General features: G+C 42.0%; 3 protein-coding genes across 4 annotated transcripts; 2 read left to right on the plus strand and 1 right to left on the minus strand.

The window, feature by feature from the left end:
* On the plus strand, positions 682-2,125 carry LOC109241109 (non-specific lipid transfer protein GPI-anchored 2-like). 2 transcript variants are annotated; one of them, XM_019407829.1, is made up of 3 exons: positions 682-1,075; positions 1,528-1,644; positions 1,789-2,125. In XM_019407829.1, exons 1-3 carry the CDS (start codon positions 754-756, stop codon positions 1,920-1,922), a joined length of 573 nt encoding a protein of 190 aa, XP_019263374.1. In that variant the 5' UTR covers positions 682-753; the 3' UTR covers positions 1,923-2,125. The 2 variants fall into 2 exon arrangements, with proteins under 2 accessions (XP_019263374.1, XP_019263381.1); XM_019407836.1 differs by having other exon boundaries at positions 1,531-1,644.
* On the plus strand, positions 3,846-4,737 carry LOC109241122 (non-specific lipid-transfer protein-like protein At2g13820). Its single transcript, XM_019407846.1, has 3 exons — positions 3,846-4,216; positions 4,419-4,517; positions 4,601-4,737. The coding sequence occupies exons 1-3, from the start codon at positions 3,892-3,894 to the stop codon at positions 4,723-4,725; spliced, it is 549 nt and encodes a 182-aa protein (XP_019263391.1). The 5' UTR covers positions 3,846-3,891; the 3' UTR covers positions 4,726-4,737.
* On the minus strand, positions 11,734-13,323 carry LOC109236169 (myosin-14-like). Its single transcript, XM_019402381.1, has 4 exons — positions 12,811-13,323; positions 12,451-12,621; positions 12,247-12,381; positions 11,734-12,195 (listed from the first exon to the last, which is right to left on the minus strand). Exons 1-4 carry the CDS (start codon positions 13,321-13,323, stop codon positions 11,734-11,736), a joined length of 1,281 nt encoding a protein of 426 aa, XP_019257926.1.

Consider the following 17,321-nt stretch of genomic DNA (forward strand, 5'->3'; position numbering starts at 1 on the left):
GTTAAGAGTGTATTTGGGCCGGTTTAGCCCAACAACTGGTATCAGAGCCCAGGTTCAGCGGGACGAGTATGGAGATGGCGGAGTGATGGTGCGAGACGGTGCGCACACAAGAAGAAGCTAGTTGCGGGCTTCGATTGCCATAATACTCTAACAATGTGGGTGGCATACAGTGAATCTCAGAAATTAACCCGTGAATCGTGGTAGTGAGCCACATGGAACTTAGTTCGAGGGGGAGATTGTTTGGTGTGCGAACAAAGTCCCACATTGGTAGCTGAAAAGATAGGGAGTCTACATATAAGGTGTAGGGATCTCTTAATGGTGTGAGGCCTTTTGGGGAAAACCGTGCGGACTTGGCCCAAAGCGGACAATATCACATTATGTTAAGAGGGTATTTGGGCCTGTTTAGCCCAACAAGGCGTTATGTCGAGAGGACTCAAACCAGATCACGTAACCCAATTAACTACTTAGGTTAACACTTGTCAATGATACAAACCAAGTCATGATTTAATTTATTTTTTTATTGAATGTTTAGTTATGAAATTAAGCATTTTTTTTCCTTACGAAGTTTCGAAGCCATTCATTAGTTCGAGTTGGCCAACCAAAGCTACCTATATTTTCTTGTTGTTTTGCGCTAAGACTTTGGGTATTTAAACCACAGCCCTTTTTCTCCTTCATCACTCAAACATCCCAATTCTCAACCAACTCAAAACTCCTCTGCTCTTTTCTGAACTTACGCAGTTAGCCTTAAAGAAAATGGCATCCAAAATCATGAATATAATGGCTTTGGTCATAGTATTGGTGGCCTTATTTTGGAATGATGCTACAGCTCAATCGAATTGTATGACTACACTTGTTGGATTGGCCCCATGTATGAATTACGTTACTGGAAATTCATCAACTCCATCCTCATCTTGCTGCACAGCACTATCCGGTGTTGTCCAATCCAATCCTCAATGCCTTTGCTCTTTGCTTAATGGTGGTGGTTCTGGTCTTGGTGTTGCCATAAATCAAACTCTTGCTCTAGCTTTACCTGGTGCTTGCAATGTACAAACTCCTCCAGTTAGCCAGTGCAATGGTAAATTTGCATTCCTTAGTCTTTTATGCTAATTGCACAACATAACACGCTTACCTCATTTACCTTGAATTTCTACGCGCGTTTACTAATTGCACTTAAATTGGCTATTAATTGTTACTCCCTCCGGTCCAAAATAAGTGATTTTTTGGCCTTTTTCTTGTGGTCCAAAATAAGTGATTTTTTCAGATTTCAAGAATGAATTAATTTTTTTTTTCCTACATTGTCCTTGAAGTAAATGGTATTGGAATATGTGTTAGGAGTGTTTATATGAGATAGTAAAGGTTAATATGGTCAATTCTATTGCTAATTAATGCTAAAAGGTGAATTTTTTAATTTGTGTGAAAATATCCAAAAAATCACTTATTTTGGACCGGAGGAGTATCTTTTAGGTGACCTAATTGTGTAATTTTTTTTTTTAACTGTGACTGACTTTTATGCATTTGAAAAAACAGCAGCTAATGGACCTAGTGGTTCAGTGCCAGCTGCAAGTTCACCTTCAGGTTCCCCTGCCCCAACTGGTTCATCGGATGAAACACCTGATCAAACCCCATCAACTCCATCAGGATCAGGTAATTCAAGTTCAAGTATTCTATAAGTCGTACACTAGCAGAATAAAAAAGGGCAAAAACAGACAAATTCGTTATTCTCTCTATTTATCTGATCCTAGAAGCTCCATTAAATTAAAAGTGGAACACTAATATTATTTTTTGCAGGTTCAACCGGATCTAAGACAAATACCTCACCAAATGGATCCTCAAATGCTGGAAGCAACATGAAAATTTCTTTCAGTTTAATGGGGTTCTTGCTCTTCATTGCATCAACTGCTTTGGCTTTCCCTGGATTTTGAAGGAGCTTCGCATGCAGTTACTCCTATGTCAATTCTTTGCTATTAAAACACTCTTACGGAGAGACCCTTTTTCTTGGTCTAGTGTGATTGGTTGTAACTTAGCTATTTATTGTTTCTTTTTTGTATGTTCGGAGAGCTCGTCATTGTACCATCATTTGTTTTGAATATAATAATCATCTTTGTGAATTGTGATCACTTGTAAACAGACCCTGTTCTCTGCATCTGTATGTCCTGTTTTTTCTTTTTCATGATTTGTTTGTATGAGGGCGAAAGCATCAAATTTTACGGTATGAATTTGAAAGGAAGAATTTAAAAAGATGCCGACCAAAGTAAACTATAAGCTCTATAGAATAGTTATAAGACAGGTGATGCCTAGTATGGGGTTGAATGTTGGGCCGCAAAAATTTAACACATTCACAAAATAAGTACCCATAGAAATGTTGATGCTAAGATGGATAGATTGGATAAGATTAGAAATGATTACATTTTAAGTAGCACACATCGAGGATAAGATGAGAAAAATATCACTTAAGATGGTTTGGTCATGTCATTTGTCGACCTCCAGATGTATCAGTCTGTAGGTGTGAAACTATAGGGAGTGTGAGTTAAAAAAGATGTGGTAGACATGGGCGGATGTAGCCTTTACCTACGGGAGCATATGAACCCATAACTTTCAATATGGGGTATATATATGTAAAAACCTACTAAAATCTCAACAAATATTAGATTTGAACCCATATTTTTTATGATATAATTAATTAAGTGCATAATTGAACTCATTAAATTTTAATACTGGATCCGCCTCTGGTGGTAGACCGAAAATCACTTGGAAGAAATTTGTTACCGATAATTTCTAAGAATCCATGCAAATACAGGACACAATGGAAGAAATTTTTTTTTATACATAGTTAAGAATTTGTTTTAGAAGTTAGCATTTTTACTTTAGAACTTATACTCTACGGGGTGGTTCAACCTTTCGTAGATTTATACTTTAAGAGAATATATATATATATATATATATTTTTGTATATATTTGGAAGATTTATGGAATATGATTACTAAGGATTCATATCGCCGATCCCAACTGATTTGAGACTGAAGTGTAATTATTGTTGTAGTAGGATATAAGATAAGAATACTTGTATTAATTAATAATACCTGAATTAGACTATTTATAGACAAAAATATCCTTAATTAATGTAGTATTTCTTGTATAACAGTTCATTAGGAATCACCACATAATAATTCCTTCATTATAATTAATTACCACATAAATATTATTTGCATTATAATATGTTAACCAAACGACCTTCTAAGTGAAAAAGACATAAAAAGCCTATTATGTCTTTTCCGGTTGTAAAATTACTTTTAAGTTAAGGGGAGAAAAAGCTACAGATTGTAATGTTGCAAGAGAAAGTAAACTTAATAATAATAGGGAAAAAAGACAAAGAAAAGTGACAACCACAATCATTGACACAATGACACTTCTATAAGTAGTAGTACACAAAAACATAACTTATAGAATTCAGCAACGGCAAACAAATTCAGCTATCTTTCTGTGTCAATTAGACCACGTATTACCTAAGCACTACCAACTGTAAAATAACCTATATATTTTCTGATTGGCACACTTCTTTCCTTGTTGCAACCAAGCCTACCTGTTCCATTATATATTTCTATTTTACAATAATAACTGGCGTCTCTAGCTATATCATTTGAACAATGAATCAAACTTTCCCTTTCTTTCTTTAATTATCAATAGTCTAGAACCAATTGGTTCTCGACTATGGAGATTTATATTTCAATTTGGTAAAGTTGGACACCCACACTATCAGGTGATATAGTCTCTAGATCTCAAGTTTCAGTATAAATTCACAGCAGAGTCATGCTAGTAATTCCATTCCCTTGATCAACTAACTAGCATAAACTATAGAGAATAAAATTATCCAAAATATACAAATTTCACTAAATGGCTTCAAATAGAAATGAGATCGGCCTGTCCCTAGTCCTGGTGCTCATGCTCATGCAATGGAACGGAGCCAGAGCACAATCAGGCTGCACCACTGCACTATTGAGCTTGTCCCCGTGTCTAAATTATGTTACTGGAAACACAACGATGCCATCGTCATCTTGTTGCTCACAGCTATCTAGGGTCGTGGCATCACAGCCGCGGTGTCTTTGCTCCGTGCTAAATGGTGGCGGCTCCTCTTTTGGTGTTTCTATTAACCAAACTCTTGCTGTTGCACTTCCTAGTGCATGCAATGTTCAAACTCCTCCAGTTAGCCGCTGCAATGGTATGCATATGTTAGACAAAAGAATTTTCATACTATCAAACCACTTAAATGATAACTAAAGGTAACTGCACATAATGAGTAATAATTAGTCACATGGATAGTAGGCAGCAACATGTTACAATAGGTTAAATTATACTGATATTGTAAAAACTATCTAAAGCTTACATTGACATGAAATTCATTCGTTTTCTATACTGTACAGCTGGAGCAAATGGACCAGCAGCTTCACCCGCTGATAGTCCTCCAGCGGACTCTTCTAAAGGATCACCAGATGGGAAATCCGAACCAGACATTCCTTCAGGTATATATACTACTTTTTTTCCTGTTAAAACTACATTAGGAAATTTTATTTAATTAATTTAATTAATCCATGGAAAAAAGCAGGGACAGGGTCAAAGATTACTGGTGGGACTACATCTAGGGGAAGCATTGTGGAACTGCCGCTTCATCTCACAGCTACTTCGACCTTCATTGCTGCATTCAGTGCTTTTGCGTCAACTTTTCTCTAGATTCAAATTGTTTAGGAGTTTTAACATTCTATGTTTTTTTTTTATGTGTGATGATTTAATTTTTTGATTTTGCCCCAAAGCTGTAGTACCAGCGTGCCATGTATGAGTGCATGTCCTGTATTGTGTCTAACACTTACTATGAGTTATTCACTGAAGTCTTGGAAAGTCAATTCTAGCTCATTGTCATACTCATTTTCGCTCTGTTTATTTCTTTTTCCTTTTTTACCTTCACTTTCCTTTTCGGTTATTGCTGATTGTAATTAGTTGATCTTTGGCAAGGCCTTCGCATAACAAAGAAAGAATAAATTCGCATTCAGCCTGTATACGGTCAAAATCGAGGAGTATGATTTTGAAGGCTTAAATCGGGCTATAGGCTCGAGTCTGGGAGACTCGAAGTGGGTGTCGTATCCGACTAAGGGGGACCTACCTCGAGGGAGCTGATCGAATGCCTGGCACGGGCTGCATCGAGGGCGGCATTGTCTCGAAGTCAATCAAGAATGAGCGGGAACTTCTCAAGGACACGTGGACCTGGGCATTAATGGTAGGATAAGGGCCGTACGAAATGGTACAGATCCGTACTAAGCCGTTATACACCTGTACCAATAGAATTCTTTACCTTTATGAGCATGGTACTATGTTAGGGTTTTCTCCTCCTATATAAAGGGGACCCCAATCATATTGTAAGAGGATCAGATCATTCACTGCAATAGAACATTCTTATTCTTCTCTTGTTTAACGTGCTCAACAATTACTTTACAGCTTTATTGCCTTTGCTTTATTGTTCATACTTTATTACTCTTAGCCAACCTCGAGGCCCCTGGATATTCGAGCTCGAGGCCCCCTACAGTTCCAGCAACATCTATTTGGTTCTTTATTTCTTCTTACTTAAGCTCAATATTACTCATATAATCACTAGTATTAGAATATATCACGTATCTTTAAAACCACAAATCATCTTTAGTTGTTACTTACATTTTTCGAGGTAAATAGTTTGGCGCCCACCGTGGGGCTAAAGATAATAGTGATTATTTTAGTGCTCGTTTTCTGATAACACACGTTATTCTTCACACTTTTTTTTGTCAAAGATTCTTTGATTTCAGGCTTAATCATGTCTAGCACATGAAACGAACCCGCTCACGACAGTGAAGGACTTGGAGAAAACAGCGACATAGGGCTCGGTGTACCACCCGTAAACCCCGAAGGAATGCCAAACGTGGAGCCAGTTGAAATCAGCTCCCATAACGCTCTAAACACGGACACAGGCGCGGACCCCGCAAAAAATGCACACGGAGAAGCCCAGGACGGAGGCCAGGAAACACAAGGACTGGCAGAAGGAGGAGTCAGCCTCCAAGTGATTTTCGAGATGTTGCAAGCTCAGCAAGTCGCCATCGCTCAGCTTCAGAGTCAGAACAGAACTCCCAACACCGTTGAACCAGTAAACACGCAGCGTGAACTAGTGCTGGAAAGGCTCGATGAAAGCGGCTCGGTGACTGATCCCGCTATTATGAAAAGGCTCGAAGAACCTCAACATGTCATTCACATGATCATCGGTGGAGCAGATGTCCCACAGGAACCAATATTCAAATGCACCAAAATATCCATCACAAGGGAAAATCAAACTCGGGATTACTTGCCCGAGGACACCCTCACATTCAGCGAGGAAAACCCCGAGGCTTTATCTCAACCTCACAACGATGCACTGGTAATTTCTATCCTTTTAAATAAAGTTCAAGTTAAACGTGTTCTCGTGGATCCAGGTAGCTCGACAAATATAATCAGGTCCAGGGTCGTGGAGCAGCTCGGACTGCTCGATCAAATCATACCGGCATCTCGAGCCTTGAATGGCTTTAACATGGCAAGAGAAACGACGAAAGGAGAAATCATCCTCCTAGTCAACGTGGCCGGAACCATACAAGACACCAAATTTCATGTCATTGAAGGCAAGATGAGATATAATGCTTTGCTCGGAAGACCATGGATCCATAGCATGAGGGCAGTGCCTTCGACCCTTCACCAAATGATGAAGTTCCCAACAAAGGATGGCGCGAAAACAGTATATGGAGAACAGCATGTAACTAAGGAAATATTTGCAGTGCACGACTTGACACCGGTATCGATGTCATTATCGAAAAAGTCAAAGGACAAGCAGGCGGCCAAATAGCAATTACAGCTCGTGCCCTCGGTTATCCCGATGGACAAATATTCGATGAACAGGTGGCTGGGGATAAAAAAGAAGATTTCCTCACCCCTCGAACTTTCGTTGCCCCCGAGGAATTAGATGCAACGAAATCCACGGTCGAAGAACTCGAACAGGTCATATTAATCGAGCATCTTCCGGAACAAAAGGTATACCTGGGGACGGGATTAACCCCCGAACTCAAGAAAAAACTCATTCAATTTATGATCGATAATATTGATTGCTTCGCTTGGTCCCATTTAGATATGACAGGGATTCCACCGAAAATAACTACCCATCGACTGAGCGTCGATCCAAGATTTAAACCAGTGAAGCAAAAGAGGAGACCTCAGTCTGAGGTAAAGCATGCGTTCATCAAAGAAGAGGTAACCAAACTTCTCAAAATAGGATCCATCGGGGAAGTAAAATATCCTGAATGGCTAGCTAACGGGGTGGTAGTCCCTAAAAAGGGGAATAAACATAGAAGGTGTGTAGATTACAAAGATTTGAATAAAGCATGCCCTAAAGATTCTTTCCCATTGCCCAACATCGATCGCCTGATCGATGCTACGGCGGGCCACGAGATCCTTACTTTTCTCGATGCCTACTCCGGGTACAACCAAATTCAAATAAACCCGGAAGACCGGGGGAAAACTTCATTCATCACCAAGTATGGAACGTATTGTTATAATGTGATGCCCTTCGGGCTAAAAAGTTCTAGAGCCACATATCAACGTTTAGTCAATAAGATGTTCGAACATCAAATAGGCAAATCCATGGAAGTTTATATTGATGATATGCTAGTTAAGTCCCTGCGCGTAGAGGACCATTTGACCCGTTTTCAAGTGACATTCGACATCCTCAGAAAATACAACATGAAGCTCAACCCCGAGAAATGCTTTTTTGGAGTCGGCTCGGGCAAGTTCTTGGGCTTCATGGTGTCGAACAGAGGTATCGAGATCAACCTCGATAAAATCAAAGCCATCGAGGAAATCACCGTGGTAAATAATGTGAAAGCCGTGCAACGACTGACCGGACGGATAGCTGCCCTAGGTCGATTCATCTTGAGGTCATCAGATCGGAGCCATCACTTCTTTTCCCTACTCAAAAAGAAGAACAACTTCACATGGACCCCGGAATGTCAGCAAGCCTTGGAGGAATTAAAACGATACTTGTCGAGCCCACCCGTGCTCCATACTCCAAAAAAGGATGAAACACTCTACTTGTATCTGTCCGTATCAGAGGTAGCGGTAAGTGGCGTGTTGGTTCGAGAAGAGAAAGGTACGCAGTTTCCTATCTATTATGTGAGTCAGACCCTAGGAGATGTTGAAACCAGGTACCCACATTTGGAAAAGTTAGCTCTTGCATTATAAGCGCATCTAGGAAATTAAAACCGTATTTTCAATGCCATCGTATATGTGTACTGACCACATACCGCTTCGAAATATCTTGCATAAGCCCGAATTATAGGGCAGGTTAGCTAAGTGGGCCATCGAGCTTGGAGGATATGATATTGAGTATCAGCCTCGAACGGCCATCAAGTCTCAGATTTTGGCAGACTTCGTGGCCGACTTCACGCCTGCCCTCATCCCGAAGTATAAAAGGAACTCTTGCTAAAAACGGGTGCATCGACGGGGGTGTGGACCCTCTTCATGGACGGTGCCTCAACTGTGAAAGGGTCCGGGCTCGGCATCGTTTTAAAATCGCCTACGGGCAGTGTTATTAGAAAATCTATCAAAACTTTTAAATTGACTAACAATGAGGCTGAGAATGAAGCCATGATTGTAGGTCTTGAACTAGCTAAGGGCCTTGGAGCAGAGGTCATCGAGGCAAAGTGTGATTCCCATTTGGTGGTAAACCATGTAAACGGAAGCTTCGAGGTTCGAGATGATCGAATGCAAAGGTACTTGGACAAACTTCAAATGACGCTGCACCGCTTCAAGGAATGGACACTGGACCACGTACCTCGAGAACAAAATAGCGAGGCCGACGTACTAGCAAACTTGGGTCATCAGTCGAAGAAGACAAGATCGTCCCAGGGGCTGTCATCCAGCTATCGAAGTCAGTGATCGAAGAAGGCCATGCAGAGATTAACTCAACAAGCCTGACATGGGACTGGAGGAATAAGTACATTGATTACTTAAAGCATGGGAAGCTCCCCGCGGACCCAAAGAAATCAAGAACACTACGAGCCAAAACAGCTCGATTCTCGCTCGATGAAAATGGAACGTTGTATAGAAGAACCTTCGGTGGACCGCTAGCAGTGTGCTTGGGACCGGGGATACGGACTATGTACTACGGGAAATCCATGAGGGCTCTTGTGGGAACCATTCTGGTGCGGACTCGCTGGTTCACAAGGAGATCAGAGCAGGATACTATTGGGATATCATGGAAAAAATACCAAGGAGTTCCTTCGAAAGTGCGACAAGTGCCAGAGATTTGCGCCAATAATTCATCAACCCGGTGAACAACTCCACTCGGTCCTATTCCCATGGCCATTCATGAAATGGGGGGTGGACATCGTCGGCCCCCTACCAACGGCGCCAGGTAAAGCCAGATTCATTTTGTTTATGACTGACTATTTCTCAAAATGGGTTGAAGCGCAGGCCTTTTAGAAGGTTAGAGAAAAAGAGGTCATCGATTTCATATGGGATCATATCATATGTCGGTGCGAGATACCCGCCGAAATAATGTGTGACAATGGGAAACAGTTCATCGGCAGCAAAGTCACACAGTTCCTCGAGGACCATAAAATCAAAAGGATCCTATCAACACCTACCACCCAAGTGCAAATGGTCAGGCCGAGTCCACCAACAAAACCATTTTTCGAAACTTAGAGTAAAGGTTAGATGATGCAAAGGGGAAATGTAGAGAAGTGTTGCCCGAGGTACTATGGTCATATCGGACAACAGCAAAGTCAAGCATGGGGGAGACCCCGTTTTCTTTGGTATACGGGACCGAAGCTTTAATCCCAGTAGAAGTTGGTGAGCCTAGCTCCAGGTTTCAACATGCCACCGAAGACTCAAATCGCGAAGCGATGAACACTTCTCTCGAGCCGCTGGACGAAAAGCGGAAGGCCGCATTAATTCGAATGGCCGCACAAAAACAAAGGATCGAGAGGCATTACAACAGAAGGACGAATCTTCGACATTTCAGAGTCGGGGACTTAGTTCTAAGGAAAGTCACTCTTAACACTCGAGACCCAAACGAAGTGAAGCTAGGTGCCAATTGGGAAGGACCGTACCGTGTCCTCAGAGTCATAGGGAAAGGATCCTACAAACTCAGCAAAATGGAAGGCGAGCAACTATCAAATAATTGGAACATATCAATGCTCAAGCGATAATACTGCTCAGCTCGGAGACCTTGGGTTTGAAAGCATGCGTTTTACTCTTTTTCCCTTGGATCGGGTTTTAACCCAAATGGGTTTTACCGGCAATGTTTTTAACGAGGCAACACATATATGATACCTAAAGGTCACTCAACAAGTATTCATGGCTTCTTTTTAATCAACCTCGAATACTGGGGAGCATCACCCTCGGAGGTTATAACTTTGAGAAAGATATTTCATGCCCAAGAGGGCCCCGACAGCAAAACTTTATAATAGGCCAAACGGTCGAATGAACCGTGTCCATATAGAATAATCGGGCCCCGATGGAAAAACATGTATGCATGTATCAACTATTTGAAGAAGCATTCTGGTTATATCAAAAGACACTTTGTATCTCATACGAGCTCTATACTTACAATCCTACGGGAAACGGCTCAAGGGCCAAAGCGCCCTGAAATACCCGGGGACTGTCCATGACAGTCAATATAAGACCTCAAAGAGGCATCATAAGACCTTGAAGAGGCACCCCCTCGAAACAAAGGCCAAGGCCAACTCACTCGGGGACTAACTTTTCGAGAAAGTTCGGAAAATTATCGGGAAACGAGTCCAAGTGGCAAATCCAAAGGCTACGGCCATACTAAAGACTACGGTCACACAAAGGCTACGGCCAAAATAATGCGACTCGGAGATGTCCGATTTTCGCTATAAAACTAAAGGCTTTCAAACATTAAAAACCGGTTAAATCAGGCTACCCTCGACAAAAGCAAAATATAAGGGGCCTCGATAAATTCTGCCCCCGAAAAATCTAAGGGCTTCGATAAATCAACCCTCGAAAAAAAGGTTTCGACAAATCAACCCTCGAACAATCTAGAGGCTTCGATAACACCAGCCTTCGGAAAACCCTTAAGAGGCATTAGATTATGTCCATGCAAACAAAATGACTAATAAGGCTCCGATACGTCGAGCCTTCGAAAAACCCAACGGGTACAAAATACATGCTAAGGAATAACTCGAACTCCATTAAGTCTTTTAGCCGAAGTGAGGGAAAACTCTATAGCCATTTTTAGAGGCTGAAACGGCCCAATTTAAAGAGCCTAAGGGCCAACCTAAAAAAGCCTAAGGGCCAATTCTAAAAAAGAGCCTAAGGGCCGATATGCCTAAGGGCCAGCTTAAAAAGAAATATAGGGTCAAAGACCTACGGAAGTCTGAGACCCCATTCTTGTTCAACTCGGACCCAAAGACCCCGAGCTCGCATTAATTTAACTTTAAGTTTGGCTCGGGGATCATCTAAAACCCTAAGGGGTACGACCTTGGGCAATTAAAGCCTAAGGGCTTATTGCGAGTCTAAACCAATACTCGAACTTAACATATGAACCATCGAAAATTTTCATGAACGGGGTAATAAAAAGTCAGCACAAATAAAGAACAGAGCAGAAAGACTACTTTACATTCATCCGGGAAATTTGCATATTACAACAAGGGGCTCTTATACAAAAATAGAAACCTAATCTATTTTCGGAGCCTCGTCCCCAGGAGTGACGTCTTCATCTCCAATGGCTTTATCTTCTCGAGCCTCTTCCCCTTCAGGAGCATTCTCCTCACTTTCCCCATCCTCGGAGCCACTCACCACGTCTTCATCATCATAAGACACAAGAAACCTAGCATGGGTTTCCCGTGCTTGTGCTTCGGCTATCTCCTCGGCAAGATCAAATCCTCGAGCACGGACTTCCTCGAGAGTCTCCCTCCGGGCTTGACACTTAGCCAATTCACTGCTCGATTTCGCCCGGTTAGAGGCTGCCTTCAACTCAGCTTGAATGGCTGCGGCTTCTTTCTGGTATATAGCGATGGATTTATCGGCCATAACCTTCGTCTTCTCAGCCTCGGCCTTGGCTTGTGCAGCTTCAGCCTTAGCATATGCAGCTTCACTATAGGCTTTAGCCAGTTCGGCCCCCAGCTCCTCGATTTCCTATGCCTGAGCCAAACCTTTCGCTTTAGCACCATGGAGTTGAGCCTCAACCGAGGTCAGTTGAGCCTTAACAACTTCCTTTTCAGCGTTGAGTCGATCCATGTTCTCCTTCCACTGGTGATAATCAGCCCGAACTTGGTTCACCTCGCCCCGGAGCTGCCCAATCATGTCCAGCTTTTGCTGCAGCTGAGACATCAAAGTATTAGCCCCCGAAGTAGGGCCAAGAATGCCGAACTTTGTTAAAATCAGAGTTACCTGCTCGTCCAACTCGGACTCGCTTTTTTGAGCTTTGGCCAAAGAAGTCTGGAGGTCCTTAAGCTCCTCTTCCTTTTGACTACAAAGGATCCTCAAGGCCTTCTCTTCGCCTGAGACTCTCTTGAGCTCGACCTCACATTGTTTCAGCTCGGCCTTGAATTTTGCAACAGCCTATACATGAAATAAAGATGCGTCAGTAGAAGAGGAAAACAAAGGGAGAAAAACTTGTAATAGATGGGGGTATGTGTTTACCCGGAGAAAGAGACGCTGGGCCTCTTCAAAAATGGAGGATGCATCAGTGAAGGCATCGACACCCTCAACCCAAGCATATCAACTCTGGAAAGGATCATCCGTGATGACCTTACTTGGGTCGGGCATATGTAAAGTGTTGGCTTCCTCGATTGCCTCCCCAAAATATGTTGGCAATGAAAGAGAATGACTTGTTGTCGCGGCCCCGAGCTCCTCACTCGGGGCGTTCTCATTAACCTCGGGGGCCTCAGCATTTACCCCCTTTGGTATAGTTGTTGAAGACGGAGGGACAATCTCAACCTCCGGGGATACGGGGGCCTTGCCCGTCTCTTCCTTTCGGGCATCCTCACCACAAGGTGGACTTTCTAGTTCGGAAGTCTTAATGGCCTCGACTGACCTCCCGGTCCGAGTTACCAGTGCCGGTTCTTCCCCATCATTTTCCTCACCATCCGGGGAGTCATGGGCTGAGTCTGTTCCCATTTGAGCAAACCTTTTTCGTAGCCTTCGAGTGGAGGATTTCTTGTCTTGAGGGTTTTCAGGCTCCGAGACCCTCTTTCTTTTATTATCCTTCTCTGGCTTCAGACTTGAAGGCTTGGTCGTTTCCCGCGATGGGGCCGGCCTCATCTCAGACGCGTCTCCAAGGCCATGGTTCTTGGCCTCCCATCGGCCCTTCGCCAATTCACGCCACTTACGCTTGTCGTAAGAGGATGTAGCAGCAAGTTTCCTAACCCAAGCCTCGAGGTCGGGCACCGCCAAGGGCGCTCAAGCGTCGGCTGCCAAAAGAATGATGAGTAAGCTGTGAAAAATGAAAGGACAAGAATAGATACAAAGGGAAATGCGGACTCCACTTATGATTAAAGTTCCACCTCTCTGGGAAAGATATTTTTTCCTCGGGAATGATGTCCGAAGTGCTGACTCTAACAAATCGGCTCATCCAACCTCGATCTTTTGTTTCATCGGCACTGGCGAAGAAGGACTTCGTGGTTCGACGCTGCAGCTTGATAAGTCCTCGAAATAATTGGGGCTGATACAATCGGACTAAGTGGCTGAGGGTGAATTCTAAACCTTCGGCCTTCTCAGAGAAGTGCCGCAACATGATCACGATATGCCAGAACGAAGGGTGGATTTGGTCGAGGGTGACTTCGTATGTCTTGCAGAAGTCGATCACTACCGGATCGAGGGGGCCCAGTGTGAAGGGATAAGTGTAAACACTCAAAAATCCCTCCTTATGGGTAGTTATGCTTTCATCAGGCTTCGGGATCTGAATCTTGACCTCGTCCCCTCGTCGACATTCCTTCTTTACATCCTTGACGAGCTGCATGGTTATCATGCTAATATATCGTGACACATGCTCGCATCGGCCCTCGACATTTGGAGGATTCCCGATACCGAAGTCCTTCTTAATGATGCAATCGCCAGGGGTGATCTCTTCAAGTGTCGGCGGCACCACCAGTTTGGCCGGCCGAGAGGCAGAGGAAGATGACGCTTGATCCTTTTTAGGGACCGTCTTGGAAGTTTTGGCCATGGTTATAAGGTCAGGAAGACGAGTGAATTGGGATGTAGTGCTTCCGGCTAGAGCCTGGTGTTTTACAGCGTTTAAAGAGGTGGAGGAAATAGGTGATTGAAGAGATGAGGATTCGAAGAGATTGAAGAAAGGTAAAGTTGTTTACTAAAAGAAGACGCCACATATTTATAGAGGGGCATCGACGGTTCGAAGGCATTAATGGCCGACCAACACTGGCGTGCATTTAATGTTTTTGGGAAGCGGACAGATGGGACGTTTCGATCACTTCATATGTTGGTTTCACAAGGACGACATCATCGCGGGAGGCTCGAAAAAATCGAGGTTCAAATCGTTTCATATCATTCCATTCTGAGAAACGCGGGGACTATCTGTATATGGTCAAAATCGAGGAGTATGATTTTGAAGGCTTAGATCGGGCTATAGGCTCGAGTCTGGGAGAGTCGAAGTGGGTGTCGTATCCGACTAAGGGGGACCTACCTCGAGGGAGCTGATCGAATGCCTGGCACGGCTGCATCGAGGGCGGCATTGTCTCGAAGTCAATCATGAAAGAGCAGGAACTTCTCAAGGACACGTGGACCTGGGCATTAATTGTAGGATAAGGGCTGTACGAAATGGTACACATCTGTACTAGACCGTTATACACCTGTACCAATAGAATTTTTTACCTTTATGAGCAAGGTACTACGTTAGGATTTTCTCCTCCTATATAAAGGGGACCCCAATTATATTGTAAGAGGATTAGATCATTCACTGCAATAGAACATTTTTATTCTTCTCTTGTTTAACGTGCTCAGCAATTACTTTACAGCTTTATTTCCTTTGCTTTATTGTTCATACTTTATTACTCTTAGCCAACCTCGAGGCCCCTGGATATTCGAGCTCGAGGCCCCCTACAGTTCCAGCAACATCAATTTGGTTCTTTATTTCTTCTTACTTAAGCTCAATATTACTCATATAATCACTAGTATTAGAATATATCACCTATCTTTAAAATCACAAATCATCTTTAATTGTTACTTACATTTTTCGAGGTAAACACAGCCACAATGGGAACAGAAATTTTCATGATTTAAAAGTCTAAAGTAGAGAGGAAATGAAGGACCGCACGGAGCAGATAGAAAATTAGAGATTCTTAAGGAGTTATTGTCCCTCTTGTATTCATTCAAGCTTCAACGTGTTTGGAATATGTGATCATCTCATCTAAAAGCTTAAACGTTTAGACAGAGCACACTTTTATTTATTTAATTGTGTCTTCAACATGCCCCCTCACGTGCATACTTGTTTTTTTTATGAGTCAAGTACGTTAAATTTTTTTTGATAATGGATGGTGGTGGTTAGAATCAAACCTAGGACCACAACCTGCTCTGATACCATGTTGAAATGTGTGACTTGTTAGATTTTTCCTATTATGTGTATGACCCAATATATTAAAGCCCATAATTAATATTTAATGAAAGACAAATCTCGTCCGTCCGATCGGTTAATTGATGGACGTATCGGATTAGTGAGAACCTCTATAAATTGGTCCACTCCCCATCCATTAGGGTTACCGTATTTTTCTATTCTCTCTTCCATCACTAAAGTCGGCGGTAACGAAAGCTATGGCAAGATGCGAGAAACTAATTCCAATTAACGCTTCCACTTCGTGATAATGGCTTACGATTCAGGTATGTATTGTGTAACAATTTTATGTAAGATTATTATGTTCAAGATCCTGGTATAAATTAAAATTTATATTTACATGACCATCTTATGCAAAAGCTTAAGCTGTTAGAGAGAGCACAATTTTATTTATTTAATTGCGTTTTCAACGGAACGTTCAAATTAAACATAATGATATCTTCTTACTTTTGGTTAAGAAAACAACAAAGAAAGAAGGAAAGAAAGAAGAGAAACTATTTGACTCAGAATTCAAAGGCCAATAATGTTTTGGGCTAGGAAAATTAAAATAAGTGGGAATAGTTAATACATTGAACAGAAAGAGAAGTAAGAGTGAGGAGGGTGCCCTTGATTTATCTCTGTTTGGTAAGCACTTCCTTTTTTGTCTAATATTTCAAAATAGTGTTGCAGGATTCGGAAATGGAATTCTGGATTCCTATGGCGAACATCAAATGAGTTGATTCCCCTATACTACTTTGGGCAAACTTTTGATTTCAGCAGATATGAAAATTCGGTGATTTCTTCGTCAAGGAGTGATGTCCAAATCATAAAAGACCAAAAGGCAATTTTGGATTTGATTTTACTCTGTGAATACAAAATGTGATATTGACCTTTGCAGCTATCCTTGAGAAAAAAGAGTGGTCCTTGACCATCACTAAACCTTGGACCATAGCAAATAACATGTGTGCCTATTTTTCAATTTTTAAGTTTCGCAGAGATCATCAAAAAATTAGTAGTTGTTTACTAAGTTATGGTTATAAAGTAGGAAAAGTAGTTAAGCCACATTCGTTTCCCCATCTGCATGCATTAATTTATTTCCCCAACTTTTCCTTTACAAATATGACTTCTCTTGACTTTTATTTTCCACCCTATATATATATATATATATATATATATATATATATATATATATATATATATATATATATATCTCAATAGTAGAAACCATTTAATATCTCTTTTTGTTAATTAGCTAAGAAGCAATTTACAGAACAATATTCAAGGGAAAAATGCAGATCTCAGCGAGCACAATAAGTGCAATAATTGTTCTGGCAGTGGCTCTTCTTTCATTACATGTCAGTGCTCAATCGGATTGCCAACAGGTGGTTGTTGGGTTAGGTCCGTGCCTGCAATACATAGAAGGGAATGCCACGAGCCCGTCATCAGGATGCTGCACTCAGCTCGCCACTATGGTCAAGACGCAGCCTCAGTGCTTGTGTCAGGTTTTGAATGGCGAGGGCTCATCCTTTGGAGTTAATGTCAATCAGACACTTGCGTTGGCTCTTCCTAAAGCTTGTAATGCCCACACTCCCTCTCTTAGCCTATGTAAAGGTACGCTTAATTTATCACTACTTCCTTAATTCCCAAATAGTAATCGTTTGACTAACTGAATTTTGTCTTTAAAAAAAGAGGAAGTATTTATTACTTTCGCGTCTCA

This window comes from Nicotiana attenuata, chromosome 1 (assembly GCF_001879085.1).
Source record: "Nicotiana attenuata strain UT chromosome 1, NIATTr2, whole genome shotgun sequence".
Classification (NCBI taxonomy): Eukaryota; Viridiplantae; Streptophyta; class Magnoliopsida; order Solanales; family Solanaceae; genus Nicotiana; species Nicotiana attenuata.

Excerpts from the sequence above, each read along its gene's own strand:
- LOC109241109 (XM_019407829.1), top strand. The coding sequence starts at position 754 with ATGGCATCCAAAATCATGAATATAATGGCTTTGGTCATAGTATTGGTG. Across the intron at positions 1,076-1,527 it reads TCCAGTTAGCCAGTGCAATG|CAGCTAATGGACCTAGTGGT; the intron begins GTAAATTTGCAT and ends TTGAAAAAACAG. Across the intron at positions 1,645-1,788 it reads ATCAACTCCATCAGGATCAG|GTTCAACCGGATCTAAGACA; the intron begins GTAATTCAAGTT and ends TATTTTTTGCAG.
- LOC109241122 (XM_019407846.1), top strand. The coding sequence starts at position 3,892 with ATGGCTTCAAATAGAAATGAGATCGGCCTGTCCCTAGTCCTGGTGCTC. Across the intron at positions 4,217-4,418 it reads TCCAGTTAGCCGCTGCAATG|CTGGAGCAAATGGACCAGCA; the intron begins GTATGCATATGT and ends TATACTGTACAG. Across the intron at positions 4,518-4,600 it reads CGAACCAGACATTCCTTCAG|GGACAGGGTCAAAGATTACT; the intron begins GTATATATACTA and ends GGAAAAAAGCAG.
- LOC109236169 (XM_019402381.1), bottom strand. The coding sequence starts at position 13,323 with ATGAGGCCGGCCCCATCGCGGGAAACGACCAAGCCTTCAAGTCTGAAG. Across the intron at positions 12,382-12,450 it reads AGTCCGAGTTGGACGAGCAG|CTGCAGCAAAAGCTGGACAT; the intron begins GTAACTCTGATT and ends TTGATGTCTCAG. Across the intron at positions 12,196-12,246 it reads TTAAGGCTCAACTGACCTCG|GAAATCGAGGAGCTGGGGGC; the intron begins GTTGAGGCTCAA and ends GCTCAGGCATAG.